The sequence below is a fragment of the Poecilia formosa genome, unplaced genomic scaffold, assembly GCF_000485575.1.
Source record: "Poecilia formosa unplaced genomic scaffold, Poecilia_formosa-5.1.2 Scaffold241, whole genome shotgun sequence".
NCBI lineage: Eukaryota > Metazoa > Chordata > Actinopteri > Cyprinodontiformes > Poeciliidae > Poecilia > Poecilia formosa.
The window spans coordinates 260,129-281,706 of NW_006800180.1; the positions used below are offsets into that span (position 1 = coordinate 260,129).

The window sequence follows — 21,578 nt, forward strand, 5'->3', positions numbered from 1 at the left end:
CTTCCTGCACTGCTCACTGAAGAAACGGTAAACAGACACATTGCAGAACAACGTCGCCTCCAAAATGCAGACATCCACCGTTCCTCTGAAAAGTTTAGTATAATTCCAGTATTGCAAAAACAGAATCAAAAAGAATTAAAGTGCAGGTCGTTCATTTTCAATTTAGCGACGGAGACCTTTTGAAAGAAGAGTCGACACCAGCGTTCAGCTTCCAACTGAACGCTGGTGATAATGAAAGAAGTTTGGAGTGAATACTGCTACAGCTTGGAAACCGATTAATAACCACTGGTGTTAGTGAAGTCTTTTTTTTTCTTGTTTTGTAGAAACAGTCCAGACCTAAATATGTTGCATTGACTGTAACAGGTCACAATTAATAGTAAAAAGACGGCTATTACTCAGACTGCAGAAGCAGGAATAAATGGTAACACTTTATTTGAAGTATTATGTCATTAGACTGATATAACACTGTCATAAACATGATATAACATCTGTTATGAACATGAAGGAGTCTTGATGAATGTTTATGACTGTTATTATGAAGTGTCATTCAGTAAATAATGAGACTTTTAATGCAAAGTTGACACTTTTAATGTAAGTTTGCATTAAAAGTGTCACTATTTACCGAATGGCACTTCCTGACAACAGTCATAAACATTCATAAAGACTTCATGTTCATAACAGATGTTATGTCATGTTTATGACAGTGTTATGCACACCCCTTCAAATGAAGTGTTACCGAATAAATATTTGGATTTTGATTAATGCACCTGTAAGCCACAAAAAAAAAGGACAAATGTTTAAAAATAACAGTGGATGTATTTGGGTAAGAACTGAGGGATTGACCTATAAATAATATTAAATGGACACTACTGAATAGAAAATACTATAACGTGTTATATTCACAACAAAACGTTATGAGTGACATCTCATTTCATTGTACAATCTTCAGAGTCACAGAAGGCATTTAACAGTACTGTAGCACTCAGTATGGCATATCAAGGTGTATTTGAGGCCTACGATGAGTTATAGCAGTGGAGGGAATATGAAAGCCAAACAAAAACAAAAATAAACTGTAGTAATCAGAGAGAGCACGCTTACGTCTGCAATCCCAGCTGTGAATAATCTTCCAGGACGCTGTGCCGGTAAGGCAGCAAATCCTTTATGTGGTTACAGTGGCATCTGCTTCTGGATTGTCTTTCTTTCCTTCCTTCTTCGTCTCTCCGTTCCCGCTGAGTGTCTCCAGACGTTTTCCTGTTTCTTCATGTATGCCGAGAGGGGAAAAACTTCAGCGCTGCTCTTGTTCTGCTCTGTGGCGGCAGAAGGGCATCTTCTCAGGCCACAAATAAACCAAAGCTGCAGTCCTTCAAATATATTTCTGATTCCAACATGGCCGAGCGACGAAGCCCGCAGCAGGGAGGTGGGGAGTGAGGCGGGGGGGTTATTCTTCAGTGTGAGAAGAGGATTTTACTGCTCGGTGGGACACACGCTGCGATCTTTGCAGCAGAAATAGTGAACCACCACGCCGTTGGGATACCTGGCAAACGCACTGAAAGACAACCAGAGGATTTATTATTATCCTTCCATTCCACTTACTACGAAGCGTCACATTACATCCACAAAACTCAATTTAGTGAAAAACTGCTTCATTAAATAATATTTAAGAATGGGTCCCAGTTCATGGGTCCCGCTAGAGTCAAGAGGGCCACATAAAAAGCGATGGCGGGCCGGGTTCGGCCCCCGGGCCTCGAGTTTGACATGTGTTATAATGAAACAGAATGTGAAAAGTTTCAAGGCTCATGCAAGTCACTCTGTCCCATTTAATCAAATTAGAAAACAGTAAATTTGAAAAAGTTCAACTCATAAAAACATAGTAATTATTTTCTCTACTCGTTTCACATTTGGAGTCATCTGTTATCATGTTACCTGTTTCCTATCTTCTTCTTACAGACTCTGCAGGTTTTTTCTTCTGTTATGACGCATTTAACCTGCTGGTGGAAGATTCGTTCTTCCTGCACCTGAGAACAGACACAAAATCCCCTTTAACATCTTTACCCCGAACGAGTCTTCAGCAAGACAGACAAAAAAAAGAGGAAAGAACATCCATCCATCAGATGACATCATCCTGAGCAACACCGATGTTTCAGCACCATGAAGAATCCCCTGAATGATCTACACCAGAAAGTTTTCAAGTCCTGTGTAAATGTCCAATCCCTTTAGGATTTTCTTTAACAGAGTATCAGAGTCTGTTTTAAAAAGGCCCCCAGGAATATGCCTGAACAAAATCTCTCCACTTAGGCATCCCACTATCAAGCGGATCTACCATAAAGACGTTTCCCAGATCTCACCCTGAGGAACTCGGCCTGCAGCAGACTCTTCAACACCTGGTTGCAGCGTTTCATTTGGGCCTTCTCCTCCAGGACGCTCTCCAGGAAGACCTTTATCTCCCGGATCTGAGTGTTTGCTGGGAGCAGATTGATAGCCTGGAGAAACGGCGGCCACGGAAATATGGGTTTAAAAAACGAAAACAGGTCAACAATTCAAAACGTGACATGAAAAAAGAGACGCACTGCGAATCTCACCAAGTACTTTTGGTCTAGTTTCTAGTGAAAATGTCTTAATACACTTGAAATGAGACAAAACTAATTACTAGCTAACTTTTCAGTAAGCTAGCTTGTTTTAAGTGAATAATTCATTAATATTGATGAAAAACTACTAGATTCACTGGCAGATTATTTCACCTATAACATGGTAAAAATATTTCGTTAAGTGAAATAATCTGCAGTGGAACTAGTAGTTTTTCATCAATATTAAGGAATTATTCACTTAAAACAAGTTTTGTTGTTTGCACTAGAAACATACTTGATAAAATGTGGTGTTTTTGCAGCGCACAGGTTGTTTCTGAATCAGTGGGGACATGACTATGACTTCTTAATGATTTAAAAGGCATATTATGTAGTGAAATTCTGGATAAATTAGAATTGTTACTGCAGGTACACCTTTACCTGAAGAATTATAGCAAAACAAATAAGGCTGGAACTCAAGTTTGTTCCTCAAGCCTCCATTTTTTATTCATGGCAAAAGTTCCAAACTGAAGTGCAAACTTTAAAAGTGCAAAATGTACAAGAAGTGATTACCTTGGTGGTGTTGAGCTTGCTGTGGTGCAGCTCCAGGACATGCAGGGCTGCCTGCAGGTTGGCCTGAGGCTCAGTGAGCTCCATCTTAATGGGCCCCAGGCAGTGGGCGTCGGGGGGGGACAGGTACATCCGCAGCAGAGACAGATAAACCTGCGAGGCACAGTCACAGCACTTCACTCTTCCCTACATTCATGCTCCATCTTGTTTTAGCTAAATTCAGTCAGAATGAATTTAGCTGCAGAGGCAGAGACTGAGGTTTTACTTTTAGATCATTCAAGCAGCGAGCGAGATAGAGAAAGTGAGAGGGCTTTCAGAAGATAACAGGAAGGCAGAGTCGCTCTGCTTTATCGTTTTCAGCTTGAAAATAATGGACTGGGTTTGTTAGATCTTAGAGACTACTTTCTCTAAAACATCCTGAGTGATGTCATTTCTGCTCCATGTAATAAATACTTAACGACCAGAAAAAATGTCTTCTCATTTAGTCAGCTAAAATCAACATCAACAGGTTAAAACTTGATCAGAAGTTACTGTCAGTGTTCATTTTTCTGCATCTATATTTATAGTCAGTTATTAGTGGAACAAAAAAAGTGACTGAAGAAAATGTTTGTCAATAGTAATATAAAGTATGTGGACTCATTAAAAGCTCTAGTTTACTGAAACACCATTTATACACAAGTTTCCTTTTTTTCCTCAGCCTGTAGCGAAACTCATCCATTTTGTGCCTGTGATTAATTAAGATGTTTTTCTTTTTATATCTGAAAAAAGAGAAGAAAAACTATGCTGTCCAAGTTCTCCTCTTCACTTTACGTGGTCATATTGCCTGATTTTCCAACCTCTGAAACTGGAAGGGTCTCGGAGCAGATCCCCGATGTACTTCCAACCCATCTGACTCCCACAGCACACCTCACCACAGTCTTCCTCCTCATTAATTTTCTTCCCTCCCTGACTCACCATCTCTCCTCCAACTTTCCTAACAACTGAACTGAACCAGCCAAGTTATAAATGTAATTCTTTGTGAGCTTTGGTTTATTTACTAGATTTCTCCTGTTTAATAAGATATGCTGTAGTTTCTCTGCTGTGATGATGGTATTTATTGCAAAATGTGACAAAAACAGGAGGAAAGAAAAAAAAAGTACTTACATCTTTATTTCCTTCCATTGAACTGTTATAATGCCGGTGACAGTATCTATATGATAAGACAAGAGAAAATCATCATCAAGGACTCAAAGCTACAAAAAAATGCTTATAGCATTTTATACAGTCATAACAGTTCAAATGAGTCATCTGCTCTTATAATTTACAGAAAGAACTTCTCTTTAAAACATGACTTTTGGCAACAAAGTGATTCAGAATCAAACATTTGCTCATCTTCTCTCCAGTGAGCGCTCAGATGGCTGCTGTAATTTGAGGTGAGGTGGCGTTTGCTCAGGTACTCACTCCTCGGCCATGCGGGTGTCGTTCAGAACGTGAACGTATATGAAAAGCGCCTGCTCGTGTTTTCCCATGCGACCCAGGAGCAGAGCCCGTTCCTCCAGCAGCCCTTAAGAGACAGAAAACAAGGAGAACAAGGTCAGTGAGGCGGCTGCAGACCGGTGGGCTGGAGTGCTCCATTTCTCCAAGTTACATCGAGCAGAAATAATGGGAAACATTTGATACTTTACTGCTGTTTAATATGTAATCTTATGTTCTTGTTTATAACACGATCGAGAGAGGAAGAGTGAGAGATGCAATAGATATAGATTGAAAGATGGAGAGAAACAGATGACATTTATATAAATGAAAAGATCTAAATAAATACAGTAGATTCAGGATGAATAAGAAGCATTTTCAAGTGTTTTTTTTTTTTTTTTTTACACTTTGGAATGTCGATTATGTAGACATGTTTAAATACTTCCTGTAGCCAACAGGGCAGCTACGGAGAAACAAGACATTTCTCTGAATCAATAAGTATATTCAAATGAAGTGTTGAAATTTGCTCAGTGTGAGATTATGCAACTGAAATCAATAAGGTTTTTCAGATTCTGTAAACATCTTTACAAAGTTGTTAACACATTTGCAGAAGCAGCAGAGCTGCAGGAACATTTCCTACCATCAAATGGGAAGTCGCTGATGAGTCTGGCAGGTTCATAGCTGGTGGAAATATCCAGAAAAGACAGCAGTTTGTTCCTGAACTCTCCCAGTTCACCTTGCTCCTGGCCGGCAGGGACGGCAGGAACCCCTGCGCAAAACGAAACAAATCTCATTAGCATAGTTAGTGAGACGATGGATACTGAAGAAAATGATCAGACGTTAAGAATCTTAAATTAAACTCCTATTTTTTTTTTAATGATATCTGCTGTTTATAGGATTTTTGATCAAATAAACATAGCAAATGTGTTATTTACAGTGCAGTTATCCACTGAGCAACACATGAAGGTTCCTGACATTAACACAGTCTGTCTGCAAGAACTTAAAATACATATTTGTTGGCCCATTTTAATCACGATAATCCCTAAAAACAGCCGTATCACATGTTATGGCTCGATTAATGGAGACAAAGCAACAAACCGTTTACCGCCAGCAGTTTGTTTAATCTGCTACTTTTAATTTCTTTTCTAACACTAGAGGACAATCATGCATATCGGGGCATTTTACTGTATTAAAGAAGAAACTCGCCCTCTAAATGTGCAATCTTTCCATTTATTAATGCTTAGATGAAAGGACAAGTAACTCAACTTTGAATGTCGGTTGTGTCATCCTACCATCTTTGGTTAAAAGCAAAATTCCTCAGATTGCTAAAACAAAAACCCCCCTCTTGCCCCCCAGAGAAAGGAAAACCTTTCAGAGCCGGGAGCTTCTGAACAAACCTTCTGGCAGTGAGTTGAGGTACTGCTTCATCAGGCCTTGGACCCTGCTCAGATACAGCTGAATAAGCACATTATGAAACTCGGGGCCCTTCTCGTCCCACACGTAAATGATGTGCTCCAAATACGGGATGGCCAGCTCCACGAAGCCTTCCTTCAGGAACTGCAGCACTTTGTCTCTGGGCAAAGTCTCCACCTCGGGCAGATCTTCAGTGAAGATCTAAAGAGGAGCAGACATTTTCAAAACAAGCCAATATTAAAAAAAAAAACTAAACAAAAAAAAAAAAAAAACACAAGATACTCAAGTAACTTGAAGTTTCTATTTGTTACTGTAGCTGGGACACAAAGTGGAGAATAAATATACATTTTTAAAAATGCGTTTGCTCACCTTCAGGCCGTCCTCAGGACAGATTTTAAGCACCCAGGGAGAAAACTCCAAGATTATCCCCAGATTCTCTGATCCTGTGAGTGAGAAAAGTTCACAAGGTGGGGAATTACAAACAGTTGATTTTTGTTTATTTTGTTTTAATATGTACAAAAATACTTACAGCATGAAGCATAATGTCAAAACATTTGTTTTACACACTCAAGGAAGTGAAACGTATCAATATTCCTGCTCTTTGCCTACTTTTATTACACCCGTATAATAAATAAACCTGTATTTAATAGTTACTCCACCAATATTGTATGTATTTAATATGAATTAAATGCATATCTTATAACATGAGCTTGATTTTAGTGCATTTCATTTTAATTACGGTAGATGAATAATATTTTTGTCTTCACATCTCACCAAAAAGACAAAACAAAACTAACAGCAATAACAAAAACACCAACAATAAGTGAATCATATTATATATTATGAACATTGCTGGGCTAAAAACTAAAATCTATTCAGTTCAAACATACAAAAAAAAACAAAAACACATGCCTTGCAAAAATATTTTAAACATTTTGTCTCGTTAAAACTGCAAGTAAAGCATTTATTGCGATTTCATCTGATCTGAAAAGTACATTGTGCCCCCTTTACTCTCACAGCCCTAAATAAATTAGCAGAGCAATTGATTGTGCTCTGAAGTCACCCAATTAGGAAGAATCAACTAATAGAAACAATTAGTTTCCCCACACAAATCTGGCTTTTATGAAAGTGAGGCAAGAAACAACCATTGTTTTTAAACAAGAAAAAGAAAATCGGTAAGAATTACACAAACAACATGCAGGACAAAATGAACCTTTTTGAGTTTCATTTTCATGAAATGAAACTCAAAAATCCACTTGAAAATTCATGTCTGCCCTCCGCCAGACTGAAGTTTAGCTGTTCAAAGAAAAATGGGCTAAAATATCTGGATATTTTCCCTCCACTTCTTGATGTTGCAATACTTCATGTCCATCACATAAAATCCCAATAAAATGTGTCCAAGAGAGCAGAAGCAACATGAAAAACAATTGGAAAAGTTCAGGAAGTCTAAATCCTTTAAACCAGTCAACGCGGCCGAGTCTCACCTAGTCGTTGGAGGTACTGTACGGTTCGCTCGTGACCTTTCAGAGGAGAATTGGCCTTGGTGGATTGGTCCAGCAGGACCATCAAGGCTGAAACAGAGCAAACAAAGTGAGAACAAGAACATGGCGGCAAGTGACGGCACAGCAGGAGGCAACGCGTGATTAGTGGTTTGTACGGCACAGCGGGAAGTCGTGTTTGTCGCACGCCTTGTCAACTTGAGCAGCGTGACATCACAGGCATAAATCAGGGCAGGCCAATTAGGACCAGCTGCGCCCGCAGAATCCAGAAACCACAGGGAGCAAACCGCTGTGATTTATGCGGTGACCACGTAGCCTCAGAGCTGACTCCCAAACCCCAAAGGATTCGGCTTTGTTAGGAGCAGCTAACCGGAGCCTGGCGATGTTCTCCGTAATGGACCGACTGGGCTTACAAAGGCTGCATTGTGCAACTCTGAGCGAAGATATTCGAAGAAACGATCGGAGCTGGAGCCAAATGAGACGACAGCTGACAAATACGGGGCAGGGCCGACATTGAAACCGCTAATTTAAAACCCGAGTTTCAAAGAAAAGAAAAAAAAAAAAGAGGATGATGAAGCAGATCACTTGTTCAGCTTTTATACTGTCAAGCTGAGGCCTGCGGCAAATAAACAACACAAACAACTCAGACTGTGACAACAGCAGCTATATTTCAGCTGACTCATATCCGCTGCTCCATGAGTAACTTTCACATTCGAATAACACATTTTATTTCCTTCATTAAAACAATGACAAAGCAAACCAGGACCGTAAAAAGTCGATCTGTTAAATGTGCAAATCATAAATGGTGATTTCGATCTGCACACTTATCAAAGAGCTGGACTTTAATCAGCCAAGGGAGAACAATAGAGCCGTATTGATCGGCCCATCTTTGTTCTTTCTGGAGAGCCATTTGGTGAGTCATAAAACATTTTATTACTGCAAAAACAAAACAATTTTACAAAGTATTTTTGGTCTAGTTTATAGTGCAAATATCTCAGTGCACTTGAAATGAGACAAAACTAACTCATAAGTAACTTTCCAGCAAGATGTCAGAGCTTATTTTAAGTAAATAATTCTTTAATATTGACCCAAAAAAAAAAAAAAAAAAACCCAAAAAAACCACTTGTTCTATTGATGGATTTTTCCACTCACAACATAAGAAAAACATTTTGTTATAAGATAAATAATCTGCCAATGGAACTAGAACTTTTTCATCAACTTCTTCATCTTGCTGAAATTTTACTTTTAAGCTAGTTTTGCATCATTTCAAGTGTATTAACATATTTTCTCTAGAAACTGGACCAAAAATACTTGGTCAGATTTTGTGTTTTTGCAGTGATGGCAATCTGTCAAGCGTTTCAGTGTTTTTCTGACAAATAAATATTCGCTCTCAGCAAGAACCAGGTTGTTCGGGGCAAGACTTGTTAAAGTTGCATTATGTAATTTTCTATAGAAAGTGTTTTTTATGCATTTGTTGAAAGTGTCACCATGTGGTGACAATATGATACGATTCAGTTAATCTGTGAAAACACTGAGCTCTTCTGCCTTCTCCCAGCACCAACTAGAAACAACCAATCAGGGCCAGGAGGCGGGGCTTAGCACTGTCAATCACAATCCTGTGTCATAAAGATATTAGATTGTGTGTAAGAATCTGTTCGCTGGGAAACTATTAGTCGTGGACTCCGTGAAGTAGTGGTGAGAAGAAAGAAGCTATAAGAAGTCAAATGTCCACAAGAAAGAAAATTATATCTTAATTTTGCAGAGACGTACGCTACATTCATCCAGCAATTCAACGTATAATATTTTAGGCGACCTCCCAGCATCACCAAAACATCTTAAACAGAGGTAAAAAATAAAATAAAGAAATACTTTCTTTAACAGTGACGAGAAAAATGTAAAAAGTCGTATTTTTGTGACAATCTGACCCGTTAAGGTGCATCCATCGACAGCTGCCTACCTTTCTGGTGCAAGCCCTTCTTTTCGTAGAGAATGATGAGCTCGCTGTACTTCTGGGTCTTCTTCAGGACGAACTCACTCTCCTCGATGTGGCAGTGGTTGTTCTCCAGTCGAAGGAGCGGAGAGACGAGGGCCACGTTGGTCTGCAAGGAACAGACGAACAAAACACACCGTTTATAAATCCGAGTCCGTCACTTCCAGTACAGAACACCAGCACGACCTCCGCCTCATCAGATACGTAAAAGTTAAACAATCGAAAACACAAAAAAGTTCTTTTGTTGTCATTTTCAGCACCTGTCTTCCAGTTTTACAGCACATCTAAAAGTGAGGTTGTGTTTTGTTGTACATAATGTGAAGACTTCAATAAATGGTTTTCAGGTAGATTATCAGTGGAAATTGAAATCAGCAACAATAAAATTAGAAGGTGCTTTTAAGTGACACCTGAACAAAAAGTGACACTGCACATCACTCTGAACACACCACCGTAATGAAACCTGGTGATGGCAGCATCATGGTGTGGGGGTACATCTGTTTTGAGGGGGCAGAAAACGTGAGGCTGGAGTGAACGTGCATCTTTTATCAGCAAAGCCCTTAACATGCAGCCAGAGTTAAAGATTAATGGCCCAGTCAAAGTCCAGACCTAAACCCAATACAGAATCTGTAGCCAATCTTGAAAACATTACCTCCATTTGATCTGACTGACTTTAAGGTATTTTACAAAGAAGAATGGAAACTAATCTCTACCTGTAGATATAAAGATGATCAGGACATCTCCAAAAAAATACTAAATAAATAAAATCAGCAGTAACTGAAGTGAATGATGGTTCTATTAAAGTGCGACTCAAAGGTGCCGAGTGCAAATGTACGCTACACATTTTATACTTTTATTTGTTAATATAAATGTACAAACCATACGCTGAAGTTTGTGGTCATAATGCGACAAAAAGTGAAATAATTTGAAGAGTTTTTCAAAACTCTGTGTAATAAATAACGAGATATAAGCAAATAATTAACAAACGTCACTCTGGTCTTACGTGCAGATAACATTTGAGCAGCGTGGTGTCGATGATCTGCAGGAGTTTTTTGCGGCTCTTGATGGTCGGCGTTCCCTCCATGAGCGGAGACGTTGTGGACGGGCCGGTGTCGTTCAGCTGTTTGGCAAGATGGCTGCGTTTCTGTGAGAACCAAAACAAACAAAAACGTTTTATTTTAAATCTACCGCAATTTATGTTATCCCAATGTTTAAGAGTTTCCACATGGGCGGAGCATTTTATTTAATGTCTTTTGTCATGAACACACACCTGGGTGAGGTAATCAATAAGAGCCAGATGAGCCTTCTCCAGCTCGGCCCCAGACAAGCCGGGCAGAGGGTTGGGGTAATGCAGCTGTTTGCGGTAGTCTGATGGGAGCAGGTCCGGGTAAAGTCCGATCACATGCGTGGGATCTGCCAGCCACACAAACAAATATGGAAAATGACAAGATTTTAATACGTATTCGAAAAAATGTACAGCACATTAATGCAACGGGCAAAAAAGAAGGCGCCAAGAATCCTGTATTATCAGCCATTTACAGCGTTTTGGTTTTAAGTTTTAGTTAAACGTTTACAGAGAAGATGTGACGCTTACATGTGAGCTCATAGCATACTGTTTCAATAAGAAATATGAAACAGTGATGAAATAATTACAAATGACAGAATAATTACAAATATGCATCGAGAACTGATTCAGCAAAAGTAAAATCAATCCTTTAAAATTTCCAATCTGTGTTTGGTCATTTTCAAGTTAAAATTGTGACAGAAAAAACATAAATAAGCAAATAAAAAAACGAAGGGAAAAGACCGAGTATGTAAATGATTCAAGTTTTTGGGAAATTGCTGCAACTGTAACCAAGTATGTCTTTGTTTTTATGATTTTCTTGATTTTTTTTTTTTTCCCCCAAAATATTTTTATTGAGATTTTTCAATTTGGAAATACAATCACGTAACCATCTGAACACGTTTTCTTTGTGGTTATTACATGACGGTAATTATTCTCTCTCAAATCAGAGAAATGAAAAAAAAAAGAAAAAGAAAAAAAATGACAGACATGGGAGAGAAAAACAAAACAAGAAACAGCTTCTCAAAAACAGGGGTATTCAAGCAGATTACAAACTGGATACATGTAGATGTACACATCTATACAGCATGGCACACTGCAGGTTCCGGCAAATCAAAACTCAAACAGTCCCTCTGACAAGTCTAAGTTCTTAATAAAATTAATGAAAGGCATCCAAATCCTCTCATAAAGATACTGTTGGATTTCCTAATATACGTTATTCTTTCTAGTGCCAAATTAGATGCCATCTGCTTTAACCACTGGGTCTGCAGACATTTTTCCAAGCCAAAGCAATAAATGTTTTTGCAGCTAATGAGCTTATATCTATAAAAGTACATTCTACTTTACTAAAGTTCTGCTTCTCAGGGTATAAAGCCAACAGGAACAATTTAGGATCAAGTTAAATTTACTTTAGGAGAATTTTTTCAATTCTATCTTTCACCTCTATCCAAAATGCATCAATTTGTCTGCATTCCCACATGCAGTGTATTAGAGTCCCTTTAGAATTACACCACTTTACGCAAAGATCTGGGATGTTGTTGTTGTTGTATTTATTTAAATGCACAGGCGTAACATAAACACGCATTAGCCATTTAAATTGTAGAATTCTAAGACCGCTATTTATGGACATTGTGTGAGTTTTAATGCAAACCCTTTCCCAATCCTGTTCACTGATATTTGATGATGAGTCCAAATTCCAGTTTATAAGATTATTTTTTGAGTTGATTTTCTTGATGTTTTACTGACAATTTTATTATCGTTTTTTTAAATGTTATTTTGTCGAACTTATTTTTATTTCCTATTTTATCATTTAAATATCTATGCTGTTGTAATTATTGCGCCTGAGGTTGCTGTATAAATAAAACTGGACAGAACATGAGCACAGCTGCAGTATTTTGCGTCGGTTTGACCCAGGTGTGACCCGTTCGTACCTGTACCAAGTTTAGCAAACACCTGCATGGAGTCGTCAAACTTCTTCTGGCAAAACAGGTTGAAGGCGTAAAGATTCTGGATGTGATGAATCTGCTGCTTCTTTTCACCGTCTGAATCGTCCTTCATTTTCTGAAAAAGAAAAAAATAAATTAATGATAAAAGGAAATGTGATCCACCCTAAATTTTTAGTTATTTTGTTGCGTAAAGAGCACCGACATGCAAGAAGATGACTCAAGCAAATCCTCCTGAAACGGTTTTTACAGCTGTGCCTCATCAAAATCGGATTTCTGGTGTGATTTTATGTTGCATTTAAGCCACAGGTAGGCTGACTTCTCGGGGGAATAAAACGCGAGCTCTGCGGCTCGTGCTTACCGCCAGCTGAAGAGCGAGCTCGAACTGCTTGTCCTGGAGTAGCTGCTGGATCTGGCTGGCGATCGACACCGGCACCAGGCGCCAGACGAAGTGGTTGCTGGCGACGTACACGATGTTTGGCCTGGGAGGGAAGAGGAAGCGTTTTAGCTACAAACACAGAACATCAGCAGCAAAGATTTGAAAAGCCCTCAAAATGAAATTGTTCTCACATTGTACATAAAAAGAAACAAATTGCAGACTAAAGGTTATCAAAATATACTTTTGACTGTTTTATTTTGTTAGTTTTTGTGGGCTGCATGTCATTTTGTCCTTTCCCCTCTTCCTACCTTTGTAGTTTTTTTTATTATTCTTCAGGTATAAAATTTGAGCCCTCGTTTGTATTTCTAACTGATCATAAAAGAAAAAATATATATATACACCCTACAGGACATTATGTACCCCGAAGAATAAAACTCAGAATTTAAAGTTGTTTTCTATTTATACTCTGAGGGGCAATGAAATTATACGACTCCAATAAATAAATCCTACATGCAGAAGTCAATTATAAAGTTTTCTTTTTGGTCAGGGACCGAACAAATGGAAACTGAGAAAGATACAAGCAATATCAACAACTACAATTTTTGTTGGTTTTTTTTAGAAAATGTACAGTCAAATTGAACTGTATCTGAATAGAGCTGAATAGTTTTGGGTTCATGTGCATCCAATAGTAGGTAGGAACCATGTGCAGAAGCAGCCTCAGGTCATCAGAGTCCTGCCTGCTCAGTGAAACCAGCATGAGACGTAAATATGAGGCAACACGTCGTTTCTGCAGCGCTCTGCTCTGGAAGCGAGCGCCTCAACACCTGAGATGAAACCAGAAACTTTTGATTCCTTTTAATCAGTACTGGAAACATGACAGCTTACATGGAAAAGCCAAAGGTTACTTAAATACTGGGCATGTTTCTTTCTTTTATGTCATTACATCTTATTTGTTTATGCTTTTCTTGACTTTTTGATGCATTGTTCCTGTTTGTTTTAGTTTCTTTTTTCTGTATAAATCTTGATATTATCCTGCATTTGAACGGTCACATACAAATAAATTTAACTCGAGTTACTGGAGTAAAAAGGGATGAAATGGTAACATGAATGTCTGGAATTGGGCAACAAATTGGTGAAAAGGAGAAAGAAAAACTGACTCAGTCCTTTTTGTTTCTAATAATTGCAGCCTCTAAATTGTGATCCTCAAGAATAAAATGTGGTTGACTTAAAAGCTTTTATGAGAGTCTAGCAAAACAGATTTATTTTCCGTAGCAGAGAAACACAAAAGTCAGAACTTTTACTTGAAAACAGATTTTTACAAAAAGGTCAGTGTTCTACATCAAAGTAAACAACATCGTTTTTTTGGGGGGGTTTTTTTCCCCCCCACTTTTATTTTCTGGTTTTCGTTTACGACTGTGAAGTCCGTCTCACCCTGCTGAGGCGATGAAGCGCGGCCTTTGCAGCTCCACATTCTGCACCAGCAGCCGTGGCTCTAAGGTCCGTATCTCCACATATCGAGGGAGGACCGCAATGATGTAGGGAGGCTGGTGCTCTGCAGAGATAAAAAAATATATATATATTTATTCGTTTGCATTACGCTGTTTTTTTTTTTCAGCTTAAAAGGAAAAACAGGATTATTACAAGAAAGTTTGTGACCAAGCCTAAATGAAACAGACTTTAATGGACCAGAAACTAAGGACACACCGATCCACTTTCTTCACTTCCGATACCGATATCTGAGGTTACGTATTGGCCAATACCGATCTGATCAATATGTTTATTTTTTTTAAACTCAAACCTAAATCTACTGAATTATAAATGTATTCAAAATAAATGCATAATTTATTGCACATTTAGTAGCTTCACAACACAACTTTTGTTTTGTCCAGTCAGTGCAGTTAGGAGTATAACAACTAATGTAAAATAAATAATAAGCTAATAAAAACAATAGGTTGACCACCTTGGTCAAACATGGAAAAATGAACTGCAACAAACTTTTGAAATTGTCAGAAAGTGCAAATAAGAACTCAAAATATAACGTAAAATAGATAAATCATGACGTCGTCAGAACACAAAGCATAGAGTTAGACTGAGTAGATAATATAAGAAGTAGAATTTATTTTAATGTCTTTGTGCACAAACAAAGCACAACAAGATTTTAAAAAACTAGAAACTCTCAAAGAAACACAGAACAGCTGGGATGTTAAGAATGAATGAAACGGATCAACGCATCTCTAGTTGGAACAACTAGGAAAAGGAAACTTTACGGAAATTCAGAATCAGTGAGGCTAATTCATCTGCAAATCCAACTAAAAGGCAACAGTTTTTGGTAGATATGTGGCACACGATTCACCCTGGGAGAAAAAAAACCCCAAACAAAACAAAAAAACCACCAGGTTTCCCTTTATTGTTAAGCGGTTGAGGACGGTCCGTTTAAACGGATCTAAAACGGTGCAGCTCATGTCGCCTCTGCCTTCCAGCTCCGCTCTGTTCGCAGTTTGAGGATGAGGAAATTGAAAGCTGCATAAAACCAGCGCTTGGAGGCTTCATTTCCTCTTGTTGTTTTTCCCTTCTGTATTCCGGAGAGAACAGAAACGCACAGCATCTTAAACCACTACAGAGCTCATCATGGACCCATGGTGAACTAGTCATGAGGTAAACATTCATTCTCCGACACATGGAAGCCAAAAAAATGGTTGTAACATATAAAAGACAGCTGGATTACAGCAAACAGAGAAAAGGGTAAAACTTGAGCAATTCTGTCTGGGCTCAAGTATTACTTGACTATAAAGACTATAAAGAGCAAGTCATCAAACTTGCCATTGGATGAGTTAAAAAATAAAATTACCTTGTAGAAAATTGCTCAAAAATTATTAAGTATTATCAAAAATGCTGGATTTTTAAAAAATCATTATTATGAGCTGATTAAAGTTCAACAGCAGGAATTTAAGTCTGGGCGAAATGTTCTTAAAGTTTGGTCACGATATTTTGTGCTAATATTGTGATAACGATAAAAGTGATAGAACTATTTATTGCCTCTTTTTTTAGGTAACTGTATGACTGTAACTGTGTGCCACAGCAATAATGGTCCCACAAACACAAATACTGCTCTTGAAAAACTTTTCCATTTGTAATACGCTTCTTTAGGACACTGCAAGTACATGTAGTGTAATTTCAACTAATCCTCGTTTCAAAGAACAATTGTGCTTACACTGACTTCATAATTCACTATATTTGTTATTTCTGTTGTTTTTGTTTAATTACTTGGGATATTTAAAATGTCTTCTTGATTCGCGTTAAATCTTGGTAAGAATTTAAAGCTTGTTGATGTTTGAGGATTTGTTCTTGCATTATTAAGTCATTACCTTCATGTTACCTGAAACTGGTCTCAAAAACAACAATATCGTTTATCGCAATAATTTCTGGGACAATTTATCGTCCAGTAAAACTTCTTATTGTGACAGGCCTACACATGGCTTTCAAATATTTTTGCAAAGCAAAACCTGAAAAGTGGGGAATACATTTGTATTCATCCACTTTTTATTTCGTAGCTGCTGTTTGGTAGTTGCAGTTCATTTATGTAAAGCTTTTTTCGTAGTTTTCATTTCTTATTTAACCCACATAGATCTCAAAAAAGAGATCTATGTGGTTGTTGCTTGTGCGTCACTTCGCCTTTTGCTGTCTCTTCTCATTAAAGTCAAACATGTCAATGCTGGGGAATAACTCCTTACCCATGGCGATGGGGATATCGGTCCAGTTCAGGGCGCACTTCTGGGTGCAAACTCCTTCTTCGTTAAGCACCACGGTGAGGTCGTCCTGCCCAACAGCCACCTTCCCATCAGCGAGCGGGGCAACTAGAGGCTCCAACTGTTTCCCAGTGGGGAAGAGCTCCTTGATGGAGCCGCGGCCATCCAGCTGGATCACAGCAAACAGAGTCCAAATGTGTGATTAGACCAATAAGCAACTGATTTCATTCAAATATAAATATAACCAATCAGAGATCTTACAAAAATCACCATAAAAAAAAAAACAAAAAATATGATGAGAAAGAAAGACAAATATCAGCTTATCCATTGCTAAACACCTCAAATACAAATGTATTCGGTGAAGTGCTGTGGTTTTTCATATGTCTTGGCTTAGATCAAAGTGTTTTCTCAGGATGTTCAGTCAAAGTCTTCAACTCTCCTGAGAACTACTTTCACTAATTGCTGAGGTGCTTTTCACTAAAACAGACCCGAATGAGGTAATAGTCCCGCTTGAAGCCGACACAGATGGAGTTTTCACACCAGGCCATGGACTTAGGAACATCTGGCACACCCAAGTCGCCCTGAGAAATGGAAACAAAAACACCAAGACGCCAGGATACAGTGAAGTCAAAGAGGGCTGTGTGGAAAGTGTAGACTTTCATTGCGCGCACACGCACGCACGGGTTTGGTGTAATTTAATTTACCTGCAGCTCATGGAACTCTCTATCCTTCCAGTAATACAGCTGCAGTTTCCTTTTCACCGCCACACACATGCGGAGGCTTTCCTCCCCAGAGCTCGTTTGCTGAAGATTTAAAAAATATATAGACATAGTGTTTAATTTGACACTAAAAATGCCACAAATGATGGTTATTTTATAGAAACAGTAAAAATTTTTTGGATGGATTAGTTCATTTCAACAAATTATGAAATGCGTTATAAATGCTATGTGGCTATTTTTTGTGTCTCACTAACGGTTCTGCTTTCAGGTTCCCAGTTGGCACAAAGGATTCACGGTTTACTGTGTTCAAATTTCCTGTTCTACACATACTGACAACATTTTGACTACTCTGACGTCTATGAACTAATAATCCTTAAAAAAAAAAAAAAAATTCTTCAAAAAAAAAAAAAAAAAAAAAGAAAAAAAAAAAACACCAACAAATAAAAAATAATTTGTAGTCGTGGAAAGAGTATTAGTAGATCTTAAACTGATTTACTAAATGCAATGCATGTTATTAGGATTTCAAGTGACGGTTACACATTTAACAAATAGAAGAAAAATGATTCATAGGTTTCTAAACTTTATACAAATAAAGTTCTGAAAAGTGTGGCTCACATCTGAGTTTAGGGTCGGCCTGCTGTAAGTGAACCTCCTTTCCAGTCTCCAATATTTTAGAGCCTCCAACTGGATTTTATTTAGAACTTCTCTGTATTTTCCTCCATTCGGCTTTGGTTTGCTTTCATGTCCCCACCTCTACAGCATGATGCTGCCACCACCATGCTGACTATGGAGGTGGTGCATTCAGGTGTGCAATAGTTTCTACACTCTGATTTCTGACAGTGCTCCCAAAAAATGTTCAAAACCAGTTATAGTGTTTTATAACCAAACGCTGATTTGAGCTTTTGCATAACTTCGTCTCTGGTCCATGTGCGTTAATTGATGATCATGATGCTGTTTGTTTAGTAATGTTCTCTAGAAAAACAAACAAAAAATAAAAAACACATAAAATCTCAACAAGACACAGAAGTTGTGTTTTTAATGGCACAAACAAAAATAAAAAGTTTAGATGCAGTTTCTGGCATGCAGCTGCTTTTGCAACATTTTATCTCCGACCTGCTACATCATGTGTTACAAGAAACCAACTAATTGAAAAAAAGATAAAATGACGCTTGTACTGTACTTTAATAATAACAATAACTAAGCTGCACAAGACTTGGGCAATAGCTTAGATCCTCAAGTCATGAATTTACTTAGCTATATTGCTAATAAGAAATACTCAAGAAGAAACTCAGGAAGAAGGTCAAATCATTATAATAAACATAAAAATTCAACTATAGAGAAAAAAGTTTCAACCTAAGAGCTTTTTGTCCTGTAATCAAGTTATATTTAGACTATAAAAAACATTTTTGAGGATTTTCATTTATTTTTTTTTTATTTATCATTATTACTAGTTGATAATGGTAGTGGTATTAAAAAGTGACAGACGGAGCTAAAATTTGCCCGAGGTTTTTTGTGGTTAAGAGTTGAAGCCAGGGAGACTTTAACTGACCTGCAGGTCACACGCAAACAGCGTGGCTCCTTTGGCTTTAGACACCACAGTGATCTGCTGAAAGGTCAGGAGGTCATGGACGTGGATGTTGTTCTCTAGAAGACACGAAGGAGATTTAATCAACTTGTCTTGATATAAAAAGTATCCTGTGTGGATAACAGGGCTCCATAGTGCAAACAGTTTTGTTGCACATCCAAAGAAAAAAGCAAAAAGAAAAACTTTTTTTTTTTGGTTGAACTGGTGCCCCCAACCTTTAATAATAATAATTTTCATGTTTGTGTTGGAAATTAAACAAAATTTTACCGTTAGATGTGTAATGTGGTGGTAAAGAAACTGTAAAAACATATTGTTGCACCTTAAAGTTGTGGCAGTGAAGCTAAACAAAACAGTTAAGTGCGAAGCTGCAAAAAGTTAGTCTGGAGCCGTGCACACACCGGTTTTAATCTCAAGTGTTCAGAGATTATTTTTAAGTCAATAAGCAATTATGATGAATAAATGGAAGATAAATGGGACGCCAAAACTTACCCAAAAGACTGACGAGAATTTTATACTGAGAAACGACGTAGAGCTGGAGAAAGAAGAAACACAATAATTATGTTTAAATGCTTTTTAAATTGAACTCAACAAACCACAGATCATTAAAAAAAGATTCATGTAGAACAATACAAGAGGAAGCAGGAAGAGGTCTAAATGCTTCCTCACAAACAAAACAACTGATTTGTTCTGAAATTGTTCCCAGTTTGATCCTACCTGTTGAATTTTCTTGGAGAAGTTCTTATTAGACTTTTCCAAAGTCACCTCGAACCGGTTGGTGGCTGAGGAGAAAATAAATTACGTAAATGTTCCACAAACACTTTAAAAAATGTATATCAAAAGTAAACCTCCAACACTCAGTCTGTTTTACCTGCATCCTTCTTGATTCTGTACAGGAGAAGATGTCCTGGTTTTGTGCCAACAAGCAGCCAATCCTCTGCAGGGATAAACACAGGGAAGAAGTTTGAAACATAATGAGTTACATTTTAATACAGAAAGTCAATCTACGAAAAGTGGATCCATTTTTTTTTTCTTCTGTGTTTTTTTTAAGTTATAGAGCAAAAAATAAGGCATGTTTTGATTTATTTTTTTTAATGTAATAGTTGCAGGATTTAGAGCAGAATGAAATCGGAAGAGGCTTGCATGACATTTTGAGTGCATCCGTAAGTTGACCTGTGTGACGGAAACAGGATTAAAACAAAGTTAAACTGTTGGTGGAAATATCTTCAAATAAAACGTATATCACAATGCAAAACAACAAAATTAAGCATAACAGTTTAATAGGAAACTAACTTTACAACAGCGCTTAAAATCAACGCCAATTTTTTTATTTTTATTTTGTGCCAAAAATGTTTTGTGTATATTAGCAAGGACAGAAAAAGAGTTTTACAATTACAGGGTCAGACATTATGCTGGAAAAAAATCGTCTTATCCAAAGTTAAGTATCCAGGCACACATGAAAAAATTCATTTCCCCCTTTTCTTTTTATGAGTGAAAATTATTATTGTTTAAATATTTTAACTTGTTAGTAGTTGCTTTAGTAGTTTAAAACTGTTTTTTTTTTTTAACTTTTCCAACTTTTGCTTTATATCAACAACAAAAAAGTATATGGCATAATATATTTTTTATTATAAAAAAAATGTTTTTAGAGGTTTTTTATATTTCTCACTCCTTTCCCAGATTTTGTATCCCTGCTGTGCCATCCATCCCAGTCTTAGAGATGTTAGCTGAGACACTCCAGATCTGGGGGACACTCGGGACAGCAGGACAGTAAACACACGGAGGGACAATAACCCTCTGTAAGATACTCACCCCAAGCCGCAAGGCAGTCGATCTGAAGAGGAAGCTTCTCTAAAATAGGCACTGGCTCATACGCGTCATGCATCTTGAAGCACTCTTGCTGGTTCTATTACACAATGTTTCTGCTGGATAAATTGCCAGACAACAGCTGACGAGTCTGTCAGGGTGATGCAGCTTTTTAAGTCGCCATTAAACGCCGGCCGACCAGTTCCATGCGTCCAGAGTGACCGTAGAAACTGCAGTCTGGTAAATCCTGGTATTTTGGACAAATATGACAACGGAACACTTGGGCTAATAGCCAGCTATCGCCCCGACCATACCATAACAACAGCTGACTGTTAGCGAGCTAGCTTAGAAGTTAGCAAACAACAGCTAGTGGTAAACATTGTTTTCTTTCACTGGCGGTCTACTGAAAAGCGAGTCGAGGCCGCCATCTTTCCATAAGTCCCAATGTAGCCGCAGGTGAAAACATACACCCAATAATAGCCGCAAAAAACTGAGAGTAGCAGCTTAGTTTTTACTTCCACTGTTGCTTCTCGCTGCTTCCTGACTGTTGACAGCTGCGCGAGCGTTTGACAGACACGTGACTGAACTCACGAGGACCGAATTAAAGGTGCAGTGGCTTTTATTTCCCCTCCACCGCAACTAATGGACAGCAAGAAAATTATTCAAAAGCTTCTACATTAAATTAAATTATTGACATTTTAAATGTACTACTGGTAGGAATGAAAATTCTTCTCTTCTTAATACACTGTAAAAAAACAATACAGAAAACATAATTTGACCTTAAATGACCCTGCAATTAGAAACAAATCATCTAAATAGCGGATGTGGACTCAGGGGTCTTAGACGTTTCCATGCTTT

The 21,578-nt window shown here is 37.9% G+C and overlaps 1 protein-coding gene across 1 annotated transcript; it reads right to left on the reverse strand.

Annotated features, from left to right (window-relative positions):
* Positions 1-800: 800 nt before the first annotated feature.
* On the reverse strand, positions 801-21,305 carry vps39 (VPS39 subunit of HOPS complex). The gene is made up of 24 exons (XM_007569480.2): positions 20,727-21,305; positions 19,786-19,851; positions 19,632-19,696; positions 19,407-19,449; positions 18,882-18,976; positions 17,318-17,416; positions 17,102-17,194; positions 16,599-16,782; positions 14,299-14,419; positions 12,850-12,970; positions 12,477-12,606; positions 10,753-10,895; positions 10,486-10,626; positions 9,453-9,594; positions 7,481-7,567; positions 6,366-6,439; positions 5,981-6,197; positions 5,224-5,352; positions 4,572-4,674; positions 4,275-4,320; positions 3,135-3,284; positions 2,346-2,480; positions 1,924-2,015; positions 801-1,546 (listed from the first exon to the last, which is right to left on the reverse strand). The coding sequence occupies exons 1-24, from the start codon at positions 20,797-20,799 to the stop codon at positions 1,465-1,467; spliced, it is 2,631 nt and encodes an 876-aa protein (XP_007569542.1). The 5' UTR covers positions 20,800-21,305; the 3' UTR covers positions 801-1,464.
* Positions 21,306-21,578: the final 273 nt, after the last annotated feature.

What these genes read in the sequence shown, in the direction of transcription:
- vps39 (XM_007569480.2), bottom strand. Translation starts at nt 20,799, where the DNA reads ATGCATGACGCGTATGAGCCAGTGCCTATTTTAGAGAAGCTTCCTCTT. An exon ending in GAGAGTTCCATGAGCTGCAG is followed by an intron (nt 17,195 to 17,317) that starts GTAAATTAAATT and finishes TCCATTTCTCAG; the next exon opens with GGCGACTTGGGTGTGCCAGA. An exon ending in TTATTGATTACCTCACCCAG is followed by an intron (nt 10,627 to 10,752) that starts GTGTGTGTTCAT and finishes TGGTTCTCACAG; the next exon opens with AAACGCAGCCATCTTGCCAA.